The 24,725-nt window shown below is 42.0% G+C and overlaps 1 protein-coding gene across 5 annotated transcripts in view; it reads right to left on the bottom strand.

Annotated features, from left to right (window-relative positions):
• The window catches only part of LOC123232362 (sarcolemma associated protein), a 157,243-nt gene extending 133,285 nt beyond the window's left edge, over positions 1 to 23,958 (bottom strand). For 4 of the 5 annotated variants that reach the window (XM_044658825.1, XM_044658999.1, XM_044658903.1 and 1 more), the window contains exon 1: positions 23,669 to 23,957. In XM_044658825.1, coding sequence (XP_044514760.1) covers positions 23,669 to 23,866 — 198 coding nt within the window. In that variant the 5' untranslated portion in view covers positions 23,867 to 23,957. Of the gene's footprint in view, positions 1 to 23,668 lie in introns of all 5 variants that reach the window. The other variant, XM_044658969.1, reaches the window with a different exon arrangement.
• Between the last annotated feature and the right edge of the window lie 767 nt (positions 23,959 to 24,725).

The raw sequence follows: 24,725 nt of genomic DNA, 5'->3' as shown, positions 1-24,725 counted from the left end.
TAAGGTTAGATGATGTCAATTGGTAATGGGCCCAATGAGCACAAATTTAGAAAAGTGTCATATTGGAGGGATAGCAAGAAGGCCTGTGCTACTGGATTGTCAAATGCACAGATGAAAGGAAGTCAAGTATAAGAAGACTGGGAAGTAAAGGAGTTAGGTTGTCAATGGTCTTAAAAACAGAAGATTTTAAATTTGATTTCAATTAGGTTTACAATCGAAAGACTTGAAAAGCAATAAATAAAAAAAATGTTTTTGATCTCTAAATAATAACAATTTCAACACAATTTTGATTATATAAAAATTTAAAAGTATCTAGAAAACAAAAAAATTTTACATCCAGAAGAAGAAAATTGCAAGGGGGGTGCACTTTGCACTAAATAGTTCTGATAAAAATAACATTTTTAAAATAACTTAGTAAGACACATTTAAAATATCAATAGTCATTTTCCAACAGTAAGTGTTGACAGGAAAGCAGAGGAAATTCTCCAAGTGGCCAAAATGCCAATAATCAAAATAAAAACTTGATTTGTAAACCAAAAATGCAAATTACAACACTACTCAGAGTCAAATTAACAAAGATGAAAAAAATCAACATTCCAGGAAAAAGAAGTAAACTAATATACCATGATGAAGCTATGAGTTGGTTCAGCCAAAAGCAATATGGAATTTTAAACTAAAATATCACACACACACACACACACACACACACAACACCACACACACACACACACACACACACACACACACACACGTGAGATAAGTATTTTGCAAAAGCTAAAAAGGTTATATAACTTGGCTATTATACTTATCTATTGAAATTACAACAAAATATCTCATAAGCACTAAAGATATATACTACTACAGCTTAAGGGGCCACATACACATCTTAACTCATTAACAACTATGAGTTAATTAATGATGGGCAATTTGGAACTTACCAAAAAATTTAAGACATTTCAAGTTTTCTGTTTTAGTGAACTATAAACAAAGATAAGACAAGACTTACACAATATCTAAATCTTTGCCAAGTTCTATTACCTAAAACTTAATCAAGCATTAAAATTAACTTGAAAATGTTCATATTCCCCAAAATAAGATTCTACCTTACCTCAGAATTTTTTTTTTATTCTAGCATAGACATCTTTTTCAAGGCCATGAAAAACAATCTACAAGTCTTCATATGTCAGTGTCAGTTTTATAGCAAAGCAAACTTTAAAATAAGGAAGTGACTGTGCAGATTTTGTGTTTTGTCATATGCATTATAAACAAAAATACAAGTAAAAAACAAACTTTTATCATGGAATACATTTTCATTTTACAATTCTACTTATCCCAAAGCCTTTGTCTATGAACAAGGCAGATTAACAGTTTTTATAAATACTTAGCTTTTATAAAATTAGTAAAAAGCAACTCAGACTACGCTGTGTCAATATATACTCAAGAAAAACACCTAAGTATGACTCAACAATCTCATAGTTCTCTATTTTGCTCTTTTTTAATTCATTCTATCTAAACAAAACATAAATTAATCTATAAATTACCTACCACACCCATTTGGTCTAAGAAAGTATATTTTTCCCACTACTCTGAACACCTTCTACGCTTTTAAATAAGCCTAAATGTCATTTTCCCCCTCAATATTTAACCTATGTGAGTATAGCCTCTAATGAATATTATCTTCTAAGCCTTCTCAATCTTGTACAGCTATGGTCCATTTCTTCTAGAAACCCTCCAAATGCTTGCCCAAAGAGTAAGAGGCCTTCCTCTCCTTTTTGCTATATATCTGCTAATCCTGCCTCTCCTTACCCATTTGAACCCCACACTCTGATCATACATGTCGTCAATGACATCTTTATCCAACACTGTGAGTGAAGATATCACTGGTAATAAACTGCTGTGACCCATCTAGGCCTAGGATGTACAGCTCTCCTTTGCCTCCTGGGTCACCTGAAATTTGGATTCCTAAAAATTATGGTAGGACATCATTACCAGCCATACAGCTTTATCATACTGATGTGAAAAGGATGGAGCTTGTTTCCAGGAAATATGAAAATCATTCAGTCATCCCTTCCCTCTCCCTGATTTCCACCTCTCTTACCCACCGGCTTCTAAACTGCTATTCACAACAGGCCCCATTTGTCCCAATGGTTAAAATCTCCCACTTGACATTCTTATCCTACCTCCTTAAATAATCCTTCCTCTATCTCCTTTCCAAGAGAAATTCCTAGGAAAAACCATCTATGATAGTTTCTTTCACTTCCTCACCTCCTATTGCTCTCAAACCCACTCCATCTAACTCCCATCCCACCCCTGAGCTCCACCTGCTCTCTCTTGATTGCTGGGTCAGCTGTCCTTTCCTCAGTATCCCTCTTTCTTGGCCACTCAAGTGTTGCAGGCTGCTGACACAGCCCCTTCTTCTCGCACAGTCTCTCCTCCCAAGTTTTGGGGGACTGTTCTCTCTTGCCTCTCCTATCACTGCCAAGGACTCGTCTCCATTTCCTTCCTAGCTTCCTCATCAATGTTGCACCCTTGATGTGGCAGCAGCGATACCTCCATCTCCCCCTCTGCATACGTCCACCTCAACATCTCACAGGTGTCTCAGACTTAATCTGCCCTCCTCCTCTTCACTAGGTTTTCCTCATAGCCCTTTCCACCACCCTTCCTTCTAAGTTTGCCATTTCTGACAAGACCTCCAGGCTGCAGCATACCTGGTGTGTCATCGACTCTTCACACACCCTCACTCATCCTCCACATGCCACCACAAACAGAAAGTTACAATGGGATTGTGTGAAGAATTTTAAGGGTTAAGCAGAGGAGAAATGCAGGAAGCCATCAAAGCTCCCAAAACGTTCCCACAGCCCGCACAAGCTCTGGAACTCTGAACAGCAGGTGACAGAAGGATGATAATTCTACTCAAATTCCCCTATGTGACTCTTTTCTCACTAACATTCCCTTTTATTGGAATTATTGTAATCAATATCTCTATCTAGCCCCAGGAACATATAGAGTAGTGATTCCCAAAGTGGGTGCCACCGCCCCCTGGTGGGTGCTGCAACAATCCAGAGGAGTGGTGATGGCCACAGGTACATTTATCTTTCCTATTAATTGCAATTAAAATTTAAAAAAAAAATTAATTTCCGGGGGGCTAAGTAATATTTTTTCTGGAAAGGGGGCGGTAGGCCAAAAAAGTATGGGAACCACTGATATAGAGGAACAGCATAGGCCATTACTAGAACCCTCACAAGCCCCCTACAAACTCCTAGGAATAGCCCCACCTTTATATGTTATAATACAGAAATTCTCCTAGAAGTCACTTCACAACAAACAGTAAGTAATGTTAAAGATTTAAAAACCCTAACTTGGGCCTCTCACTCCCATACACAAGTGCCTGCAAAAACAGGCCAGTATAGTCTCCAAGTTTTCCCCCTCCCTGATTTGGTACAGTACACATAAGAACAATGAATGAAATATGGAGAAATTGTATCCCATGAAAAAGCCTATACTTTCCCACCACTACAGCCCAAGAGATACGTCAAACACACCTAAAACATTGTCTCTAAGAAAAGATGTATGGTGAGAATGGATTTCCATGCCAACTTTATGTGTGATCTCAAAGCATATAAAATAAACACAGCCTAAAAGCTGGCCAGAGCAATCTTTATGATGCCTGGCTCTGTGAAACCCTGACTACTCTCATTTGTCTCAATCATGTCGACGGTGCTGTCCCACCACCAAGATTTTCCTGGGCCTGTGGGAGTCCTTTACTCCCGCAGAGAAATTCCTATTTTATTACAGAGGCAGCAGGGGCCAGTAGGTTTTTACTGAATGGGGGAGTAACACAATTAGATCTGCAGTTAGGGAAGAATCACTTTGTGTAAAGGATGGTGTATAGAGATGAGACCCTTAGGGAAGAGAGACCAGTTGGGAAACCAATGCAACAGTAAGAGGTGATGGGGGTCTGGACTAAGGTTGTGAAAGATATTTAGGGGCAGGAACTGTACAATTTGCAATTGAATGACTATGTGGGGTATGGGCAAGTGAATAGCCAAGAACATACCAAAGGTACAAACCTGAGGGTCTAAAATAACAGTATCTTTAACTGAAAAAGAAATTTGTATAAGGCTTGCAGGAAAGAAAATGAGCTCTATTTTAGACATGATGAGTCTGTAAGGCAATAACAATCATAATTTTCTATCTACAACATTTTGTAAATGGGCTTATATTCTAAAATGGTGGGTCTTTGGCTGCCATGTTTTTCTACTTGATAAAAAATATTAAAATATAAAACTATGTGCTATTTGGGGTGATCACTGGGGTCTTGGGGCATTCCCATTGTATGGCAATTGCTAAATATTTCCAGAGAAAACGATGGCATCCTACCAAAATCTTTTCCTTTATCCATTTCCTAACATAAATAATGCTGGAATAAACTTGAATAGGTTAGATTGTAACTATTAAGAGGGCAATATTCACAATTATGTATTTATTATCTCTTCTAGTTTTACTGTTGATTTTGACATCTGCCACAAGATGATTCAGAGATGATTCCCCTATGGGGATATGAACAGATAGACAATGATTGGTTATTGTCTATCTGTTCAAATATATCAGCATTCTGTGCTTCCAGGGCTCTCCAAGGCCAATGGTGGGACTAGAACAAGCACTGGCTCTTCCTGCTGCTATCCCCTAAGAATCCCTGTGCTTTCCACCCACTCTTCCACTGTCCCCTCCCTCAAATGGAATTTAAGCAGTTTGAGAGCAAGGATTCTTGGCACAATGTAAGCATTTAATAAATGCCTTTTCATTCATAAAAATCACTGAAAATATTCATAACTTTTACCCTAAAATTCAACTCATTTGACAAAATGAAATAGACCCCCTTAAGTCCAAAGTAGTAGAAGTACTAACAGGAAAAGAAACAAAGTTGAGTAACTAAATTAAATATTAACTCTCAATTTCAGAACTAAAAATGTGATTCTGAGCTCTAGGTTTGTATATTTTCTTAATTTACTTTTAAAAGCTAGATAGTTCCCAAAATAAAAACTAAAAGATCTCCTTATGATCATTAAAGCTAAAAAAAAATTCCATTTGATCAACTTTTACTAAAAGCTTATCCATGGTTTTTAAGTAACTTTCAAGGGAACTTATATGTGTAACCAAATTAACATCCTGTTATCCACCTGGTAAAGAATATATCCTCCTCTTATCTAATCCCAAAGTTAATGTAAAGGCTATTTCTTTATCCATAAACATACGGACATCAAAAAAGTTCGGAGAAGCAACCCAAGCTTGCCTGGTTTAAAAAGGATTTAATTTATTTAAAAATTAATTTAATTTTAAATTAAAAACAAATACTCAATACTCAAAACACATTTTAAGAGAAAGAGTCCAGCCCTTTAGAGACAAGGTGACTGAGGCCTATTCGTTAAGACTTATATAAAGTAAGCAGCAGAGTCAAGACTGGGAGTCCCAGCTTCTTGCTGCTAAACTCACTCCTGTTTCCCACCTATGACTTCGAAGGGCCCAACTGGCTTGGAAATTTCAACTCAAGGTGAATTTGGGCATAGACAGTGGGACTCATCTATTTCTTTTCTTGCCAACACTTCTGGCCACATCCACTGATGTTAAGAAGTCACACAAATGATTGAGCACAACACCAAAGCCACAGAAATAACTTTCCCAGTAGCAAATCATTTAAATGGGCTGGAATTATATAAGAAGCATCAACTTCATATTGTTGCTAACCAGTAAAGTAATAGACACAACAGAGTTAGTACCTGTTACTATTACCAGAACATTTCTGATCAAATAAGTGAGGGGAAAAAAATTCCAATGAGTTAGACAGTAGAAATACCAAAAAGCATGCCAAGTTTCCAATATGACAACAACAAAAGAAGTTTAACAGTTAAATACGGTGCCTTTCCATACCAAATTATAAAAAAAATATTTTATAGAGTTAGAAAAATAAACAAAAGATCAAAAATATCAATGGAATTAATGAAAAACATGTGAAAGAAGATATCTTAGCCACACCAGATCTCAAAGTGTATTATAAAGGGGTGATCATCAAAACAATCTGGTACTGGCTAAGAAATAGTGGTGGATCAGTGGGATACACATCCACAGAAGTAAATGACAACAGTAATCTAGTGTTTGATAAATCCAAAGATCCAAGCTTTAGGGACAAGAACTTGCTATTTGGAAAAAAACTGCTAGAAAAACTGGAAAACAGTATGGCAGAAACTAGCTATAGACCAACATATCACACCATATTCCAAGATAAGGTTAAAATAGATATATGATTTAGACATAAAGGGGATACCATGAGCTAATTAGAGGAGCACAAAATAAACCTGTCAGATCTATGAATAAGGGAAGAACTAATGCCAAACAAGATTGAGAACATTACAACATGTAAAATGGACAATTCTGATTATACTAAATTTTAAAGGCTTTACACAAATATAGGGCCTTTGTGGGCTAGAACAGCTGTTTTACAATGACCTCATTTAATTCCCAGAACAGTCCTGCATATATATGTATATATATAAATAGGCTTCATTATCCCCATTTTATAGATATGGGAAAAACCAAAATGCAAAGGGGTTGTAACTGACACATGGTCACAGAGCTGGTAGGTATTGAAAGTAGATTTGGAGACAAGTCTCTTCTGATTTCAGATCAATTCTTATTCTCCATGCTCCATGGAGTATCATCATGTAGCAATCACTACACCAAAAACTGTTTCATTCAGGAGGGAATTTCATACTGCTTCATGACAAAGAGATCTATATTTACAAGCCAGTTTGTTATTCAAAGGGAAGTTGGCAAGACTACTGAAATTAACTTTAAATACAACAAATGCAGGAAAGAGACTGGAACATCATCTTGTTATGAAACAAATGAGACACTTATTTTGTCTGTTTTGTCTAAAACTTGGTTTTAAAGGTCATGGTATCATAATAATTTTAGAGTCTATTTTTTAATTTTGATTAGTATCTTTTCTTTTAATATCCTCTTCACTTTCAAATATACCCCCCCCTTCCCTTACCCTGAGGGGGGTGGAGGGGAAGCATGGAGTAAATGTAGACAGCAATCAAACAAGGCTGACAACACAGCCAAGACTCTTCCACATCTGCCAAGAGGGGCAAGAGGTTGGAAAGCTGGACAAGCTCAATCATTATCATAGTGTTGGGGGGAGAGACAGGTATTTTTATCCTATTCCTGTGCCCAGGAGTAATGCCCTACAAAAAAGAAACACTTCAACAAAACCAACTAACATCATAGAGCAATAATAGCTCCCACTGACAGTCTGAGTGCTTACCATGTGCCAGGCTCTGTGCTGCTTAAATGCTTTACACAGATCTCATCTGATCCTTACTCCCTTTTTACAGTTAAGGAAACTAAGACAGAGAGGCAGCTAGATGGCTCAGTGTATAAAGAGCCAGGACTAGAGACAGAAGGTTCTGGGTTCAAATTTGGTCTTAGACACTTCCTAGCTGTGTGATCCTGGGCACTTAACCCCAATAGCCTAGCCATCACCACTCTTCTGTCTTGGAACTAATATTTAGTACCAACTCTAAGATAGAAAGTAAGGGCTTAAAAAAACACAAACACACACACACACACTAAGGCAGACAGCAGTTAGGTAATTTGCCCCAGTCACAGAACTAGTGTCTAAGGCCACATTCAGCTCAAAGCTTTCTGACTCCAGGGCTGACACTGGCTCCATTCTCTCCATTGAGTCACCTTGCTGACAAGGAAGTGGGCCTTGAACAAGTGCTCCAGGCCGAGAGCACAACGCTAGGGGATAAGTGCCCAAAGTCAGGGGAAAGAAAATTGGAAAAGTGGAGGGGAAGGAGGTTTTCCATATTTGATCCTGGAGGTAATAGGGAGCCACTGGAGTTCTGAACAAAGGCTGACATGGCCAGACCAGGGTTGGGGCAGCATCAGAGGAAAGAAAGGGGCGGCGGCACATTGCAGAGATGCTACGGAGGTAAAACAGGCAGGCCAGTCTGGCCCAGCTCGGATGGGAGGTCGGGGAGGAGTCCAGGCTGACTCCCAGAGAGTTTGGGGGAGGAGAGACTGTTACTGCCTGCTTTCAGCTCAGTTCACATAGCTCTTTTCTTACCGAAACCTGTTCAAACAAGAGGGATGGATTTCCCCCTCTACAGCTCCTTTCCTATCAAGCCTTCTTTTTTTTCCTTTTGACAAGTCTACAACTAATTCAGAACCACAGTACAATGGAAGACATCTGGATTTGGAGTCTCAAACTTGGGCTCAAATTCTGGCTCAGCCACTAAAATGGGTGACTTAGAAATGTCACTCCCTTACACATCCTTGGCTCTAAAATGAGGGGTTCAATTAAAGGGCCTCTAAGGTTCCTTAAAGTTCTGCATCTCTGATCCTACAACCTCCCTCTGGCCTTGTCTCCCTGCCCCTGCTATTTCTGATCTCCTACCTTCCTTTAGCTCCATCATTTTCCTTTGCTGTGATGGGAAAAGGAAGTCACTGTGAAGTGACCTCAGTGTAAAAGGAAGAAAGCACTGAGGACATTTATTAAAAACTCAATGATGGGGGCGCAGCTAGGTAGCTCAGTGGATTGAGAGCCAGGCCTAGAGACAGGAGGTCCTGGGTTCAAATCTGATCTCAGGCACTTCCCAGCTGTGTGACTCTGGGCAAGTCATTTGACCCCTATTGCCTAGCCCTTACCACTCTTCTGCCTTGGATTCAATAGACTCCAAGACGGAAGGTAAGGGTTAAAAAAAAAAAAACAATGATGAACATGAGGTTATCAGAGAAAAAAGGGAAGAGCCAAGTCAAGCAGGCAGATCCAAGAGAACCAGAAACAAACTAAAATGAGGTAAAGTAAAAATAATATGAAAGAGGCCAAAATGAGGAATTCTTATTGACTAATCTCAGCATCTTACAATAGAGGAGGAACAATACTTGGGGGAAGGAGGGGAGGGGAGCAGGGAGGAAGGGAGGGAGAGTGGGGGCGCAGGAGGACCAACCAGAGCAGCACTGGGAACTGGTTTGGCTGAACTTTTTGTTGATGACAAGGAAGAGTTCAGTGAGGGAATCAGTCCATCAGGAAATGATAGATATAAAAACAAAAAGTCAATACAATTTAAAAACTAAACAGAAAAAATAGACTGAATATGAACCATACTCATGACCAGTTGGACAGCAATGAGAAAGGCTGACTTTGAAGTCAAGAAAGAAAGATTTTCTGACTATCAATGCAAGGACAGCAATGGACCTTAATCTCATGCATAGAAAAGACAATCAGCACATATTTTGCTGGGTGATAAGGTGGGCACAGTGGATAGAGCATCAGACCAGCAGTCAGGAAGACTCATCTTCATGAGTTCAAATCTGGCCTGAGACACTTAAAAGCAAATGGGCAAGTCACTTAATCCTGTTGGCCTCAGTTTCCTCTTCTGTAAAATGAGCTGGAGAAAGAAATAGCATATCATTACAGTATCTTTGCCAAGAGAACCCCAAAGTGGGGTCACAGAAGAATTGGACACACATGAAACAACTGAACAAAAACAACATAATTTGTTAATCTGTCTGGCCAATTAGTCAACAGTTGGGGAAAAAAAGACTTCTAGTAAGAGAGAAGGGGTAGAAATGTTGAATTTGTGACCATGTGATTTCAGGCAAATTGCAGCTTCAATCTTTCCCCACCTGTAAAATTAGGCCCAGCAAACTCAAATTATATGAACTTCACAGAGGATAAATAAGGTTAAACAATGTTTCTGCTTTAACTAAAACCAATTTAAATCAGTAAGCAAAAGGTAAAGTTTTTTCTTCCTAAAATGTCATTCTAATACATGTTTCCTGATTCAAAGAAATATATTTCATTAAAAGATATTATGTTGTATGAAAGGCACTAAACTTGCCCAGGCAAACACATCATCTCAAATACAATATCCACTATCACTTCCTTTTGAGAGAACTCACATCTTGAAAGCCAGAGTGACTTAATGGTCTCAAAGACAGTAAAACCTGGTTGAGTCCTATCTCTGATCCATGGGCTGTGTGGCCCCCAATAAGTCATTTCATTTCTTCTAGTCAAATCTTTAAGACTCTGGGTGGCAGAAAAAGCAAAGGAAGTTAGTTGTTTTTTTCTAACCAGAAATTACACTGATACACACATTTGGTCAAAAAAAAAAAAAGAAAAACAAAATAACTCTCAGCCTTCTAATTTATCTGAAACACAAAAAGGTTACTAAAAGGGCCAAAAAGATGTTTTCAGGGCTCTTTAGCACCCTGTAAACTCCTTTCATGGATCAGACTCTTCTCTCTTTGCACACACGTGGCACAAACCTGGCTGTCCAAATTTCAAGCCCATGAGAGAAGAAACAGCTAAGAACCAGTGGGGAAGAGGGCTGCCATGGATAGGGGCACTAGCAGGTGTGAAAAGGAACAGAGGATGCTAACTGTCAGGCGTATTAAAAGATGGAACTGCCATGCCACGAATGAGATTAGAGAAGGAACTTCTACAGTTATTTCTAAAGTTAGAATTCAACAGCTATGGATAATTCTAAAAAGCTTTGAAAGAAATCTAAAAGAAGAGATTCAACCACTTGGTGTAAGGGTCCAACAACCACAGAAGTCAAAAGGTCCGAGAGGCTGAACTCTATTAGAGCAAAACTCAATACCAGATGTTTGGGAAGTGGACAACCTCAGCTCTCCCTCCGCTCCCTAAGACCACTCCTCTCCCACTGGGACCAGGACTAGGATGAGAAGATGACCATGCAAACCCAAAGAAAGCTAGGTGTTCCTTCTACTCAATATGGAGGAAAGATCTTTCTTATTTTTGATCTTATGAAAAATGATGTCTATGTATTAAAGAGTAAACCAAAAGAAGGTGTAAACATTCACTGCCTGCTCTTAATGAGTCTACTCCCTCTGTATCTCCTAATCTCCATCCACACCACCAACACTTTAGATCAGGCCCCTGTCACCGCTCCTCACCAGTTTCACTGACTTCAGGTTATACTTTTCTATCTAGCCTGCTCACTCTCATGCTCATGGAGTTTCAGTGGCTCCCCAATACCTTTTGGACAAAATACACACACCTTTGGCACCTGTGTCTGGGCTATCTTTCTAACAGTCACAGTTCCTAGACTCCATGTTCCAGTAATCCTAGATAGAAGACTACTTGCTGCTCCCCAACCATGACATTCCATCTCCCACCCCCTACCCCTTCAGGCTCTGAGTACCCTCAACCCAAAATGCTTTCTCTCTCACTTCTTGAAAACTCTGGTTTCTTTCAAGGCTCAGTTCCAGGGCCACCTCCTTCAAGGGGACTTTTATTGTATTGGTTTCTCCAGCATCTAGCTCACGGCCTGGCACATATTTCTATATTCTACATAAAAAGGTAATATTTCCATTCAAAATGACTGAAGTCAGAGCAGATCTGAATTCAGTCTGGCCTCAGACACTTCCTAGCTGTGAGCCTGGGCAAGTCGCTTAACCCCCATTGCCTAGTTCTGTGTTGGGGAACCTATGGTCTAGGTTCTGAGGGCATTTCTCACATGACCCACCCCTCTGCCCAGTAGCCCAATGGGAGTGCTTCATCACACATGTAACATGGGCACTCCGTCTCTAACTAAAAGGTTCAGCATCACTAGACTAGCCCTTGCTGTTCTTCTGTCTTAGAATTGATACTAAGATAGACAGTAAAGGTTTTTTTTTTTTTAAAAATGGTTGAATTCAAACAATTTGGAGTTTAAATGTATAAGCTCCCAATTATCTAGAGACCTCTAGTAATCAGAATGACTCAATTCCCTCAGGTTTCCAAAAGAGCTAAATTTTAATTAACAGTTATAAACTGGAATCTATGTCCAATATTAATCAGACATTTATTAAGCACCTACTATGTGCCAGGTATTATAGCTAAAAAGCCAATAAAGTAATCCCTATTCAAAAAGAGCTTATATTCTAAAGGAAAAGAATATATGCAAAATAAAGAGAATAATCCCAAATCAATGATACTATTTTTCAATTAATATACTTCAATGACATGTTTACCACAGTGAAAGGGAAGGAAGGAGGCCCAACCATGTCACAAATGCAGGACAATCCCTTAGAGAAAGTTTCACATAGGCAGTTGTTTAAAAAAAAAAAAAAAAAAAAAAGCATTAGCTTTAGGCAGCTTTTAATTATTCTACTTAAGTATACCGAAATTCTCCTCTTAACATCTTTAACTCTCACATGCCATTAAATCGCTGGGAACATTTTAACACATTAATACTGGAACAAGACAAACTTTTAGCCAGGCACAAGCTTGACTGATCCTCTCTATTCTGAGCCACTGATCTGGTGGACACCTCCTCTCCAAGGAGGGAGCACTAGGGCCTACCATTCATTTATTCCATATCCTGACCTAAAGCTTCCACAGAGTCCTCTCAGCATGCTGGAGTTCTTCTATATCCTCTATATATTGCAAAGATACCAATGGAGAAGGGAGAAGGCAGCAAGGGAGAAGCCAAAGACTTATTATTTAAAATAAAAGGCCTCGGCTTGGCACTGGAATAGTGGATAGAAAGTCAAACCTGGTGTTAGGAGGACGTGGGTTCAAATCTTGCCTCAAATACTGCCTAGCTGTGTGACCCTAGGCAAATCATTTCCATCTGCCTACCCCTTGCCCTTCTGTCTTAGTTGAAAGAAAGGGAGGGAGAAGGAGAGAAAGGAAGGAAAGAAACCAAAATTCAAAGCAAAGAGAATTTCACATTTTGAATTATGTGAATTCTCTGCCCTGGCAAAGGTTAACTTTACTCCTAACTCCCCAGTGCCACCTGTCCCCCAACTCCTTACTATTAGAACTCAGTCTTGTCACTATGCTAAATTAGCAACCCCAAAGTGTTGGTGACAAGTCACCGTTAAAGTATTTTTTTGTGCCCTCCAGATTCCAGACTTGAGAAAGAGACATTTTACATATCTTTCAGTCTGCAAGTGAGTAGGCATACATAACGCTACATCACAAAATAAACCCACAAAAAGGATCTGAGAGATGCAAAAGGAAAGTCTTATTACATGAAAAGTTTGACAAGGAGGAAGGGCATTGCCACCTGAAGGAGGGAGAAGTCCACCAGAGCTGCAGCAAAGAGCCTTTGCAGCAGAGTTGTACAAAGAGATTAACAGTAGAAAGGAGATACTTAATTAGAAGTGAAAGGCTTTTCCAACAAATGTTCTTGGAACAGAAATCTAAACTATCAAAAGAAGATCCCTGGGGGTCACAGAATACAGAATAAAGAGGTATCTGGTAAGTAAGCCTTCCCTTTTTGCCCTTCACCTCGGCAATAAACAAATACCCCTGGGAGGGGAGACTTTGCCTACTTTAGACAAAAGTCCTGAGTACCTGGGGATTTCACTGGACTCTCTCCCTGGCAAACCAGTCCCAGTTTTTACTCTTCTCCATGCTCCAGCACAGCTAACCTCTTCCTGGCCCCAAAGTTCATGCTCCTTCATGCTTCTGCTCATTCTGATCTCCATCTGGAACACCATCTCTCCCTATTCATCCACATCACTGATTCGAATACTGCCTAGCCTAAAAGGCCCAGATCACAGATTTAGAGCTAGAGGAAGTCCCTAAAACAAGGCCATCTCATCAATCCTTTATTTTATATAAGAAACTGAGGCCCAAAAAAATTACCTGACTTGCCCAGGTCAAAGAGGCAGCATTTGAGTGTGGGTCCTCTGCCTTCCAAGTCAGCACTCCTGATACACTTCCATGTTTCCATGTCCTCAGCAGGACCCTTCCAATGCTGACCTTTCACTTTTCTGATATCCTAAAGAACTCAATTCAAATTTCAACTACATCCAACAAGTATTTCTATGAAATATCTATTTCTACCAAGGTACAACTTTAGGAGCTCACAGCCCAAAGACAAAAAATGAAAACCAGTCCCTCTCTTCCCTTGAGGAGCTTACATTCTATTGAAGAATGTACTATTTAAACAGATAAATACAAAATAATTGGAGAAAGGAGATTGTACTAACAGCTAGCAAAATCAAGAAGCTTCCTGGAGGAGACAGGCCTTAGGGAAGGAGTCTAAGAGTCAGAAGTGAGGAAGAAGCAGAGCTGATCTGTTAACTCTGAAAAAATGGGGAATGAGCAAAAAAAAGAAACCACACAGGGTCTTGTACAAGTGTAACTGAAGCTGAAGTCACTAGAATGAGGGGGCAGACAGGGTCCAGAAAACACCTCCTCCAGGTAATAATTTGTTTCAAGCTGACTACCAAAGGCAATAAAGTGTGCTCCAATTAAGAACAAGACCCATACAGAACCTGGTGGAAAATCCAACTAAGTCAGGGGACCTCTCCAGCATTCATAGATGAATCTAGTAGAAGAGCAAACAAACACAAGATGAAACGTGCCCTACTGGCAAGAGGAACATAAGCACTATATATGGACTCAACCACCATAGTCCCCAAGGGGAAGTTATAGAAATGGCAAGAAGGGAGATGAAATCAGGGAGGAAAGACCTGACCAAGGACATGAAGAAGCAATCTAGGCTGGACCGTCAACATAAATGTATAGGCACCTATGTCTGGGGGTTGGTTGTTCTCATCTCTCTTTCATGACTTCTGAGATATAGGTATTGCATATATTGTTTACTTGGTTCTGTATCAGATCACCTAAGTCTTCCAGCATTTCTCTTAATTCTTTGTAATCATCTTTTCTCATAGCACACGTGTTGTCCCATTACACCCAGACCCCACATAGGTCCAGCCACTCCCTAACAGATAGATATCCACCTTGTTCCCAGGACTTTGCTACCACAAAAAGTGCCACCAGGAAATGTCTCTATGTAAATAGATATACTTTCTGTCTTTGACATCCATGAGATGCCTGCCTATCAGAGGGATCTCAGAGTTATTGGGAATAAGCATTTTTCTTACTTTTTAAAAGCAAAATAGCAATTTAAAAGATTTCTTAGCGTATTTGTCCATTGTTGTAACCTACTACAGAAAATTTTTACATGTATACATGCTGATTTCTTCTACTACAATATGCAAAAAAAAAGATGCTGCACAACAAATTTTATGGAATTCTATTAAATGGAAGTAACATTTCAGGCATGTTTATCATAGTCATGGAATGCTAAAATTGACAGGAATCTTAAATGATCTTTTGGGCCAACCTCCTCATATTACAGGTGAAAAAACTGAAGTTTAGATTGGTGATTTGCTCAAGGTTAGATAGCTAATCTGTGATACAGGAGACTAGAAATCTCTCCTGCACCTCCACATTTGCGTGGTCACGTTATTGTTTTATAAGTTCTGTAGCTCCTCCCCTCTTCCTTTTTGCTCTTGGGAGCCATCTGGTTAGTACCTTTTAGTTAAGTCTCTTTTGTTAGTTTATTATTATTAAAAATTTATAAATATAATATTTAGTTCTTTGCATATTAATTTTAAAATCTACAATTCCTACCCTAGTCAAATGCTCTTCCTCACAACAGCATCTTAAAAATAAAATATCTCTATGAAGTTATATCCATTCTGAGTGAAAAAGCCACAATATGTAGTTATAAATTTAAATGAAAATACCTGTCTAAAAGATCTCAAAATTTTTTAAATCTTTATTGTCTAGGGGCAGCTAGGTGATTCAGTGGATAGAGAGTAAGTCCTGGAAATCAGAGGTCCTGGGTTCAAACATGTCAAACAGATTCTTCCTAGCTGTGTAACCCTGGGCAAGTCACCTAACCCCAACTACCTACCCCCTTACCACTCTTCTGCCTTGAAACTGATATTTAATATTGATTCCAAGATGGGAAGTAAAGGTCTAAACAAAAAATCCTTCTAGATCTAACTATGTTTTCATGGCACAACTAAAGATTAGCATATTTAACAATCAAACTTTAGAGCAAAAAAAAAAACTAATTATACCATGTTCTACAGTTTGCAGGAAAACTACACCTTTAAAAAAAGTTTCTGTTTTAAAGATAAAAAAATGTCAATGTCATTCAATTTCAATGTCTCATTTCATATGCAAACAACCCCAAATATAGGCCAAAGAAGAAAAGGAGCCTTAAACTGCCTCTAAGAGGGGCAATGGCAGAAGTCAAAAATGGAAGCTGACCTGGTCTTTGCAATTCTGTCACATTTTGTTGTCCACAAAGTCATGGTTTAGATTAGAGTACAAGATAGTAGGTCACTTACAAGAGGGGGAGATTAAAACTCCAAAAAAATCACCTCTTTTTAAAACAGTTATTACAACAAAACCACCAAGATTCTTTACCAACAAATTACAAAATGTGGAGTCAGCAATAGAACTTCTAAGCAGAAAAGTCTGGTGGGCTACTTTAAGGCCTCTTCAGAAGACCTGGGATCTAAGGCGGGTTCTGCCACTCCTCGTGAATAAGTCACCTGCCACACATTTCTAAGGTACTTTTCCCTTATGCATCAAATGGGACTGGCACCTGCTCTGCCTCTCTCACAGGTCTGGTGTGGAAAATACCCAGAGGTGAAAAATGACTTTGACAATCACACAGGCCTAAGAAATACTAATGACAACAGATGCAGAAAAAGCATGCACTTTCAACCACAGTTACTAGAACAACTGTTTTGTTTAACTGTCCTCCCATGTTACAGGGAGGGGTCAATGAAGGGGGAGGCCTTAGAGAGGATTAATATTCAAAAATGACTGGGATATAAAAACAAAAGGCATCAATAAAACTTATCTGAATAAAACATAACATTAAAAATGCATATAATGCTAGATGAGTAGTGTATAAAAGGCACAGAGGATAAAGCACTGGGGCCTGGAGTCAGGAAGATGAGCTTCTTGAATTCAAATCTAGCTTATTATTATAAGAACTTGGATGTTTTAGACCCAAAACTCTCTAACTCAAGACTACAGAGGTTAGAAGGAAAAGTTCTAGACTTCTTTGGGGATAGAATCTAGTAGAAGCTAACTGCTATCCCTTTTTTCTTCCTCTGAAATAAATATTAACTAATCTACATCAAAAATATCAATCTTACTACCTTTCTCCCACCACCATTTTCACTTATAAAGGAGGAAAAGCAACAGAACTTAAATAGAAATGTCACTTTCCTCAAAGAATCTGTGTGTCACAGTGGACACAGTGCTGGCCTTGAGCCAAGAAGATCTGGATTCAATTCCCACCTAAAATGCTACTTTAGGCCAATGGGTGTCAAACTCAGATAAAAACAAGAACCATATAATTCCTAAATGAGGATCCCTTCAGGCTGTATATTGCCTTAGAAAACCACTTATTAATTAAAAAAGAAAAGAAAATTTAAAAGGAAAAAAGAAAACCACTTATTAATATCATTATCTCTGTTTTACTGTGTCTTTACCAATTTTGTTAAATATTCCACAATTGCAAATTAACCTGGTTCAGGCCATGATCGAGACTGTTTTGGGTGGCAAAAAAGTGTGGCCTGTTTGGCTGCTGCCTCTGCTCTGGGTAACTAAGGTGACAGAGGCTGAGAAAGTGCCAACCTATGCTGCTGGAGGGAGTTTCCTCATGTGGGTGTTCCCTATATCAATAAAAACAGGGCCAATCCCTAGCCGTATCCCTTTAAAGAGGCAACCAGTCAGAGAAAAAAGTATTATCAAGAGGAGGAATCCAAAAAATGATAGAAAAGTTAATCCTGTTTCATGCTTGTCCGTAGTTATTCCTCTAAACCAGGGGTCGGCACCCTTTTTGGCTGTGAGAGCCATAAACGCCACATGTTTTTAAAATGTAATTTCGTGAGAGCCGTACAGTGCTCACAGTGCCGCTCCTGTAACAGCACCTGGAAAAAAATGGACTTTATGGTTCCTGCAGAAAGAGCCATACGTTGCCGACCCCTGATCTAAACAGATAAAAAGAATTTCTTCTCCTTTTAACATTTTCTTTTTCACTATCCTGAGATATAATTAAAAATTAAATGAAAAAGGATCCTGGGTTTTCAAAACTATTCTTCATTTACCACTGCCTGATAAACATTCTCAATTTCCTCAAACTCATATCTAATGCAAACACCCATTTATCAGCCTATTGCCATTAGCATCAGTCAATGAAGATTCCACCGTGTGTTGAAATGTTTAACTCTTCAGACTCCCACAACCAAAAGCCAATCAGTTGCCCCACTAAAATCCCCATCCTATGTCCTAACACCCAGTGATGGGCAAACTTTTTAAAGAGGGGGCCAAAGGAAAGGAAATGCTCCTCTGACAGTCTGTTTCTAAGACAACTCTATCAAAGTTTCATTTTATTGTTTCCTACTCATTGTATTCGTCAGATTAGGAATAATGTCCTGCCAGCTGGATAGACCATCTGCCCAGCCTGCAGTGATTTGCCCATCACTGCCTTAAACTATGAATTACCATAATGCCCTGATAGATTACCCTGACTCCATCACTCCTAAGTTAGGGCCATCTTGCATACATTAATCTGCCTCAAACATGGTTCTACTATGCCACTAACCACTCATCCAAATTTTCTAATGACTCTCTAACTCTTCATCCTTCTAAACTTCTGTGGCTTTTAACACCACTGACCCACCCATGTCCCTAAATATTCTCCTCTCCCTTTGCTCAGGGCACTCCTGAGGATTCTCCTCCCTAGCTGTCCTTCCCAGATGGATCACTGCCCTTTCCCAAACCTTAACCATGAGCCTCTTCCAAGGCTCTGTCCTGGGCCTTCCTTTTTCTCCACACCATCTCTCAGCAAAATCATCAGCTTCCAAGGGGTCACTTATGGACTCCCGGAATTTCTATATTCTGCCATGTCTCTCTCCTGAGCGCCCTCTCATCCCTTGCCTCCAAAATGGGTCTAGCTCTGGCACCCACCATTCCTTTCATTGCCAGGTTCACCGGCCTGAAGTCACCCCAGCTCTTAGTTTCCTTCCCCGCTCATGTCTTGGGGTCTCTGTTCCTACAATAGCCCTGGCCCGTTTTCTTTACTCACAGACCCACTTCCCTAGCTTAGGCCATCAGCTCCTTCTTCAAGTGGACCCTTCTTGGTCCCTCTGTGTTCAGCCCAGCATCTCCCTGGTCTCATGCATCCAGACTCCAAAAATGACCTAAATCATCTCTTAAAAGCACAGTCAGTCAACAAGCACACGTTAAGCATTCACCACATGCCTGGCATTCTAGCAGCAAATGGTTCCTATCCTCAAGGAACTTGAATTCTACCAAGGGATACTCTGTGGTCACATCTGAGTAAGATGATTTGGGGAGAAAGGGCAAGAGCAGACTGAACCGAGTCTTCAAAGAAGTAAGTGGAGGGGTCTGGCCACCTTCAGTGAAGCTCTTGGTCCAAGGCCGCCCCTCAATTAAATAAAGACTCCGTGGCTTGGCACAAAAAGCCCTTCCTAGCCTGGCTCCACTCCAACCCTGCAGGTTGCTGTCCCTTCACAATATGTCCTAGCACAAATGGCCTGCAGGCTATTCCCAGATGCTCTCCATTCCTGACCATTCACAGACGGCTCGCCAAAGCCTCCTCTCACCCCCTAGCTTCCTTCACAGCTCAAGAGCCGCCTCCTACAGGAAGCCTTAGATTCTCTAGCATGACCCTGAGGGGTACAAAGGCAGCAGAATAAAGAGCCTGGAGTCTCTATATTGGCCCAGGCCATTGGATCTTCCTCACAAAGGATCCAGTATAACCTGGGGTTCCTACGTCACATAAACTTACTACTAATGACTGGGCCCCAATTTCAGCTTTACTCCTCCTCCTTGGCCTCTGTTTGAAACTTTGGGTAGTAAGAGAACACTGGCTCAACACCAGCATGAGGCCCAGAGGCAGACTTGGAAAATGCTCTGGTTATCATTTGGAGGAGCATATTTTCAACTTCATCCTTATTGTCTATTAGGGCAAAAACAATCACAGCACATTCTGCATGTAAATTTGATATGAAAAAGGCCACTAGGAGCCCACAATAAACTCGGAATTCAAAAGTCTATATCTACCAGCTGACAAATGAAACAAAAAGCAGGAAAGTAGGAAACAGAAGACAGCTGGACTTTGAGTCAGGAGGCCTTGGATTCAAATCCTGCCTCAAACAGTAACTTGTGACTATGGGCAAATCATTTCATGCTTTTTCTGAAAAATAGGGATAACAGCAACTACACTCCAGATTCTCAGATATATTTCTTCAACCCTAATCTCTCTCTTAAATGGCAAACTCCTTGTACCTCTATCTGCCTCCTGGATTTCTCCAAAAGGATGTTCCATAGACATCTTAAGTTCAACTTGTCCTGGAGTGAACTCATCATCTTTCCCCAAAAACCCACCTTTCTTTCTAACCCACCTAGTCACCATCTTCCCAGGCACACAGGCTCACAAGGTGTCACCCTCATCTTCTCACTCTCTCTCAAGCTCCCCTCCTCAATTAGTTGCCAAGTCCTTCTGGTTTTACCTCCCTGACACCTCTCCAATATGCCCCCTTCTCTGCTCTGACACTGCCCCCACACAGAGCAATGCCTCACTAGCTCAGTCTTAGACAACTGCAATAACCTTCTGTTTGGTCTTCCAACCCCAAGTCTGTCCCTTCTCCTGTTCAACCTTCCTAAAGCATAGGTCTGACCATGTTACCCTTCACTATTCAATCAACCATAGTGGCTCCCTATTACCTTCAAGAACAAATAGAAAATCCTCTGTTTAGCTGTCAAAGTCCCTCATAATCTCGCTTTATCTTTCCAGACATCTCAGGCCAATCCTCAATCCAGTGCCTCTGGCCTCCTGGCTGTTCCTCAAACTAGACCTTCTTATTTCCCAGCTCTGAGCAATCTCTGGCTGTCCCCCAGGCCTACAATGTTCTCCCCCTCCTCACTTTTGCCCACTGGCTTCCCTTCAAGTCCCAGCTAAAATGCCACCTTCTTCAGGAAGCCTTTCTGGTTCTCTGTTAATGCTAGTGCCCCTCCCCCCCCAATTAGCCCTGATTTGTCCTGTCTGCATCTTATTCGTACAAAGCTATCCACATGTTGTTTCCTTCATTAGACTGTGAGCTCCCTGAGAGGCTGGACTGTCTTCTGCCTCCTTCTGAGTCATTAGTGTTTAAACACAGTGCCTGGCACATAGGAAGTACTTCATAAATTCTTCTTAACTGCTTGATTGTTCAATGGATCAAGTGCAACTCTGCAAACCTTAAACGCCAATATAAATGCCAACTATTACTATTAGATATGGAAGGGACCAGGGAAATTATGGAATCCAACTCTCTCATTTTATAAAGGACTAAGCCAAGGCCCAGGTCAGGTAGGTTGTGTGCCTTTCACATCACATAGGGAGTTAAGTGAAAGAGGGAGCTAGACAAGATGGCACAGTGCAGCAGTCAGGAAGCCTGGAATTCAAATCCAAATCAAATTCTAGCTCTGTGAACCTGAGCAAGTCATTTAAATGCTGTCTGTCTTATCTGTAAAACAGGAATAATAATAAGATACAACTTGCAGAGTTGTTATGAAAATAACATGAGATACTTACAAAGCATTTTGCAAACTTTAACGTAATCTTTATATGTTTTTATTAGTAGTATTGTTCAAAAGTTCACAGGAAGTTCCTAAAGCTGTAAGTGACCTCTGAGATCATCTAGTTCAATCCCTCAATCTGCAGCAAAGAAAAGAGGGGCCAGAGAAGCTAATGGTTACCCAAAGTCACCAGGCCTTATGCCAGAAAGCAGGATAGGAAGCCAGGTGTCCTGACTCCAGGCATTCACCATTAGGCATGCTCCTTCTACTAAATCCCGCTATGCTCCTCTTCTCTGTTTCATTTGGAACCAAAATCTCTGCTAAAAGAAGATGCCCTCGGGTCCAGGTCTAGATTTCCTTCTTCAAACTCCAACATAACCAAAGAAGCTGGACAGTTCCTTAGAATTTGTTTCAATGAGATAGGCCGCAGAGTCCTCTGCCCTTTGGGGGACATTAAGTTAAATGCGCTAGTTCCCCATTTAGCAGCTCCCAAGAACTGAATGAAATCGACAGCTTGCCCCAAACTAGCAGCGGCAAGAAGAGAGTACAAAGTCAGGGAAGAGGGAGAAATAAAGGTCAGTCATTCTCAGGCCAGACATTTCTCCTAAGAACATGGAACACTAACGGATACATGGCCATTTGACTGGCCGCTCTACCTAATGAAGATCAAAATTCCAAATGACTCCCAGCTAATAGAGTCCGTATTTCCATGTGCTTAAGTCTGGCCTGTCATGGTATTGTGGACTGATTAATTCTACTCATTACCACCTTCCTAACAAACAACCAATTTAATTATCCTTTTGTAGGTAGTGGAGAAAAGGAGAATGATAGGAAAGATCCAATTGTTTCATTTTAAAAGATAACTGGTTGAAGAGCTTTCAAGAACTCTTTTTGTACAAATTTTTTACATGTTATTTCAACTCCCATGCCAAAAAAACGCCCACTTCTGTTACAGTCTTAGTCATCTCCAACTAAGTCACTGTGATTTTGTCTTTGTACAATCCTAGAAAGGGTTCCTTCATGTTACCAATTACTATTCCCTCCCCCAATTAAAAGTGGTGTAAAAATGTCTACTTGACAAGTTTTGAAGAGTGTATAAAAGTCCATCTGGTCATCTGTAATGTGGGCAAACTGAACACCTAATGTGAAGGAAATAGCAAAGAGCTGACTGTGTTACTGGAGGGTCTCTACCAGCCTTCCAGGTGACTTCCAAGCTTCACTGCATTGCAGGAAGTCTGATTTGCACACAAACTGAACACTTTCAGAGAGGAAATAAGGGAAATCGATTCCACAGGTAAGGCAGTGGACTGGTATTCTCCAAGGAAATTAAAACGTGTTTCTTCACTCTTCCCCCACTCATGGGCATGGATGTCACACACCTGAAGGCTATTTCTGCTTCTGCCTTTAAAAGCCAATGGACTCTGTAACACCATCATCTCAGACTCAAAGAATTCCAGAGAATGGTGGAGAACTTTCTGCCCTCGTCTTCCAGTCTGTCTTTTTCAAGTTACTGCAAAGTCTCCTAATGCACTCACTCGTCCTAGACCTTTAAATCCTCTTAGAAGTTAGACTACAGTCAACTCTGAGACTTGAGGGAACTGGTTGGGATCAACTCAAAGAGGTTATTCAAAGTTAACCTTACAAGACTTGTGTGGCTGTTTCTTAGTCCACACCTGTCATTTCACTGGCATGCTCTTTTGTCCAAAAACTCCAGTGGGAACCTCCCTCTGTCCAGGGCAGGTAACCCGCAGTCTTGTAAAGCTGCCTGGGCCCATCACCACGCAGCCAGGGATGCGTGTGTCAGAAGCAGGCAGGACTAGAACCTAAATCCCTGGCCTCCCAGCCTAATCCTCTAGCCACTCTCCCCCTGCTGGGCCCCTGCTAACCAGCTCCAAAAGCTGTCCCCACAACATGAAGCTGAAAGAATTTGGATCTTAGATAAGTTCCCACGTGACCCCAGGTTTAGCACACAGAAGCTCAAAAACCAATAATGAACCATTTGTCAAGAAGCATTAAGGCAGCCTCCGGAGAGAGCTGGGACCAGCTCTGTCACCAGTATAGGGAACTCCCTGGTGAGGAAATTCCCTCCCTGGGGCAGGTGGGCCCCACGGTCAGAGTGGGACTCAGTTCATGAAGCCCAGGAAGGCGGCTAAGCAAAGTGACAGCTGGTCACCCCAAAGTCTCAAGGCTGGGGTTTCCCAAGTTCTGGTGGGTCACCGTGCCCCCCTTTACCTTGCCCGTCTTGTGGTCGAACCAGACGAGTGCGTGGTTCCTGGACAGCACCTTGCAGTCGAAGGTGGCGTTGTTCTGGGCCGGCCGGCACCGGGCCACTGAGCGCCCGATCTTAATGGGCTCATCCAGGTAGACATGACGCTCCTGGAATGGGTGCGAGTTAGGGCGGCAAGTGAAGATGGCCAGGGCCGAAGGCATTGAGGACAGCTCGGGGAGCCCGCTCCAGCCAGGCCCGGGTCCGAAGAGGAGCTCCTCCTGAGCCACGCTGCAGAGCGAGGCCCGTCCACGCCACGAGTGTCCCTTCCCACCCCCCCCAAGCCGGTTCTATCACAGTCAGGCCAGCATCAGCCCCTCTCCTGGCGCGTGGGGTCACTGTCGGTCAGCACCGTGGGAGCGGTCCGGGCATGGCCGGGGTGCCGAGCCCCGCAGCAGCAGCAGGAGCGCCTGTGGGGAGCCCCCCTCACTCCATCCCCCAGGGGCTCCAACCACATTGGAAGAGATTCCCGGCGGGGGGCTCAAAGGGGGAGTCCAGGAGTCACTCGAGCCCTCGGGGTGACCGTGACCCTGACCCGAGCCGGGTGGGAGGGGGCGGCTCGTGCCGCATGGAGCAGGGATCCCTCCCGTGGGCTGTCTGGCTCTCCGCTCGCTCGTGGGCTGACTCCTTCCTCCACTTGCTGTCTCTCTCGCTCGCTCGTGGGTCCGCTCGCTCCCTCGCTCTGCAGCCGAGCTCGCGCTGCTGCTAGCGGGGGCCGCGCATCGCGCGTCGGGGGCGGCCCGGGCTGGGCTCCCGCGTGTCCGCGGCGGCGCGTGGGGGGCCGAGGCCGGGTGGGGGGCTGGGCTGGGCCGCTCCCGGTTCCCTCGCTGCCTAGCGCGCTGGCCTGCCCTCCGGGCCCTCTCCGGCCGCCCGCCCCGGTTCACGCGGCACCGCCGCCAAACTTTCCGACCTGCGGGCGACAAGAACCGCCGTGAGGCGCCGCCCGCCCGCCCGTCAGGGGCCCCCGACCATCCCGCCGGCCCGGCCCGCCTCCGCCCCAGCCCCGACCCCAATCCCGGATCC

This window comes from Gracilinanus agilis, chromosome 1 (genome assembly GCF_016433145.1).
Source record: "Gracilinanus agilis isolate LMUSP501 chromosome 1, AgileGrace, whole genome shotgun sequence".
In the NCBI taxonomy this organism is placed as follows: Eukaryota; Metazoa; Chordata; class Mammalia; order Didelphimorphia; family Didelphidae; genus Gracilinanus; species Gracilinanus agilis.
Note: the sequence above shows the minus strand (reverse complement) of the source record. Positions and strands in the feature narration are given on the sequence as shown.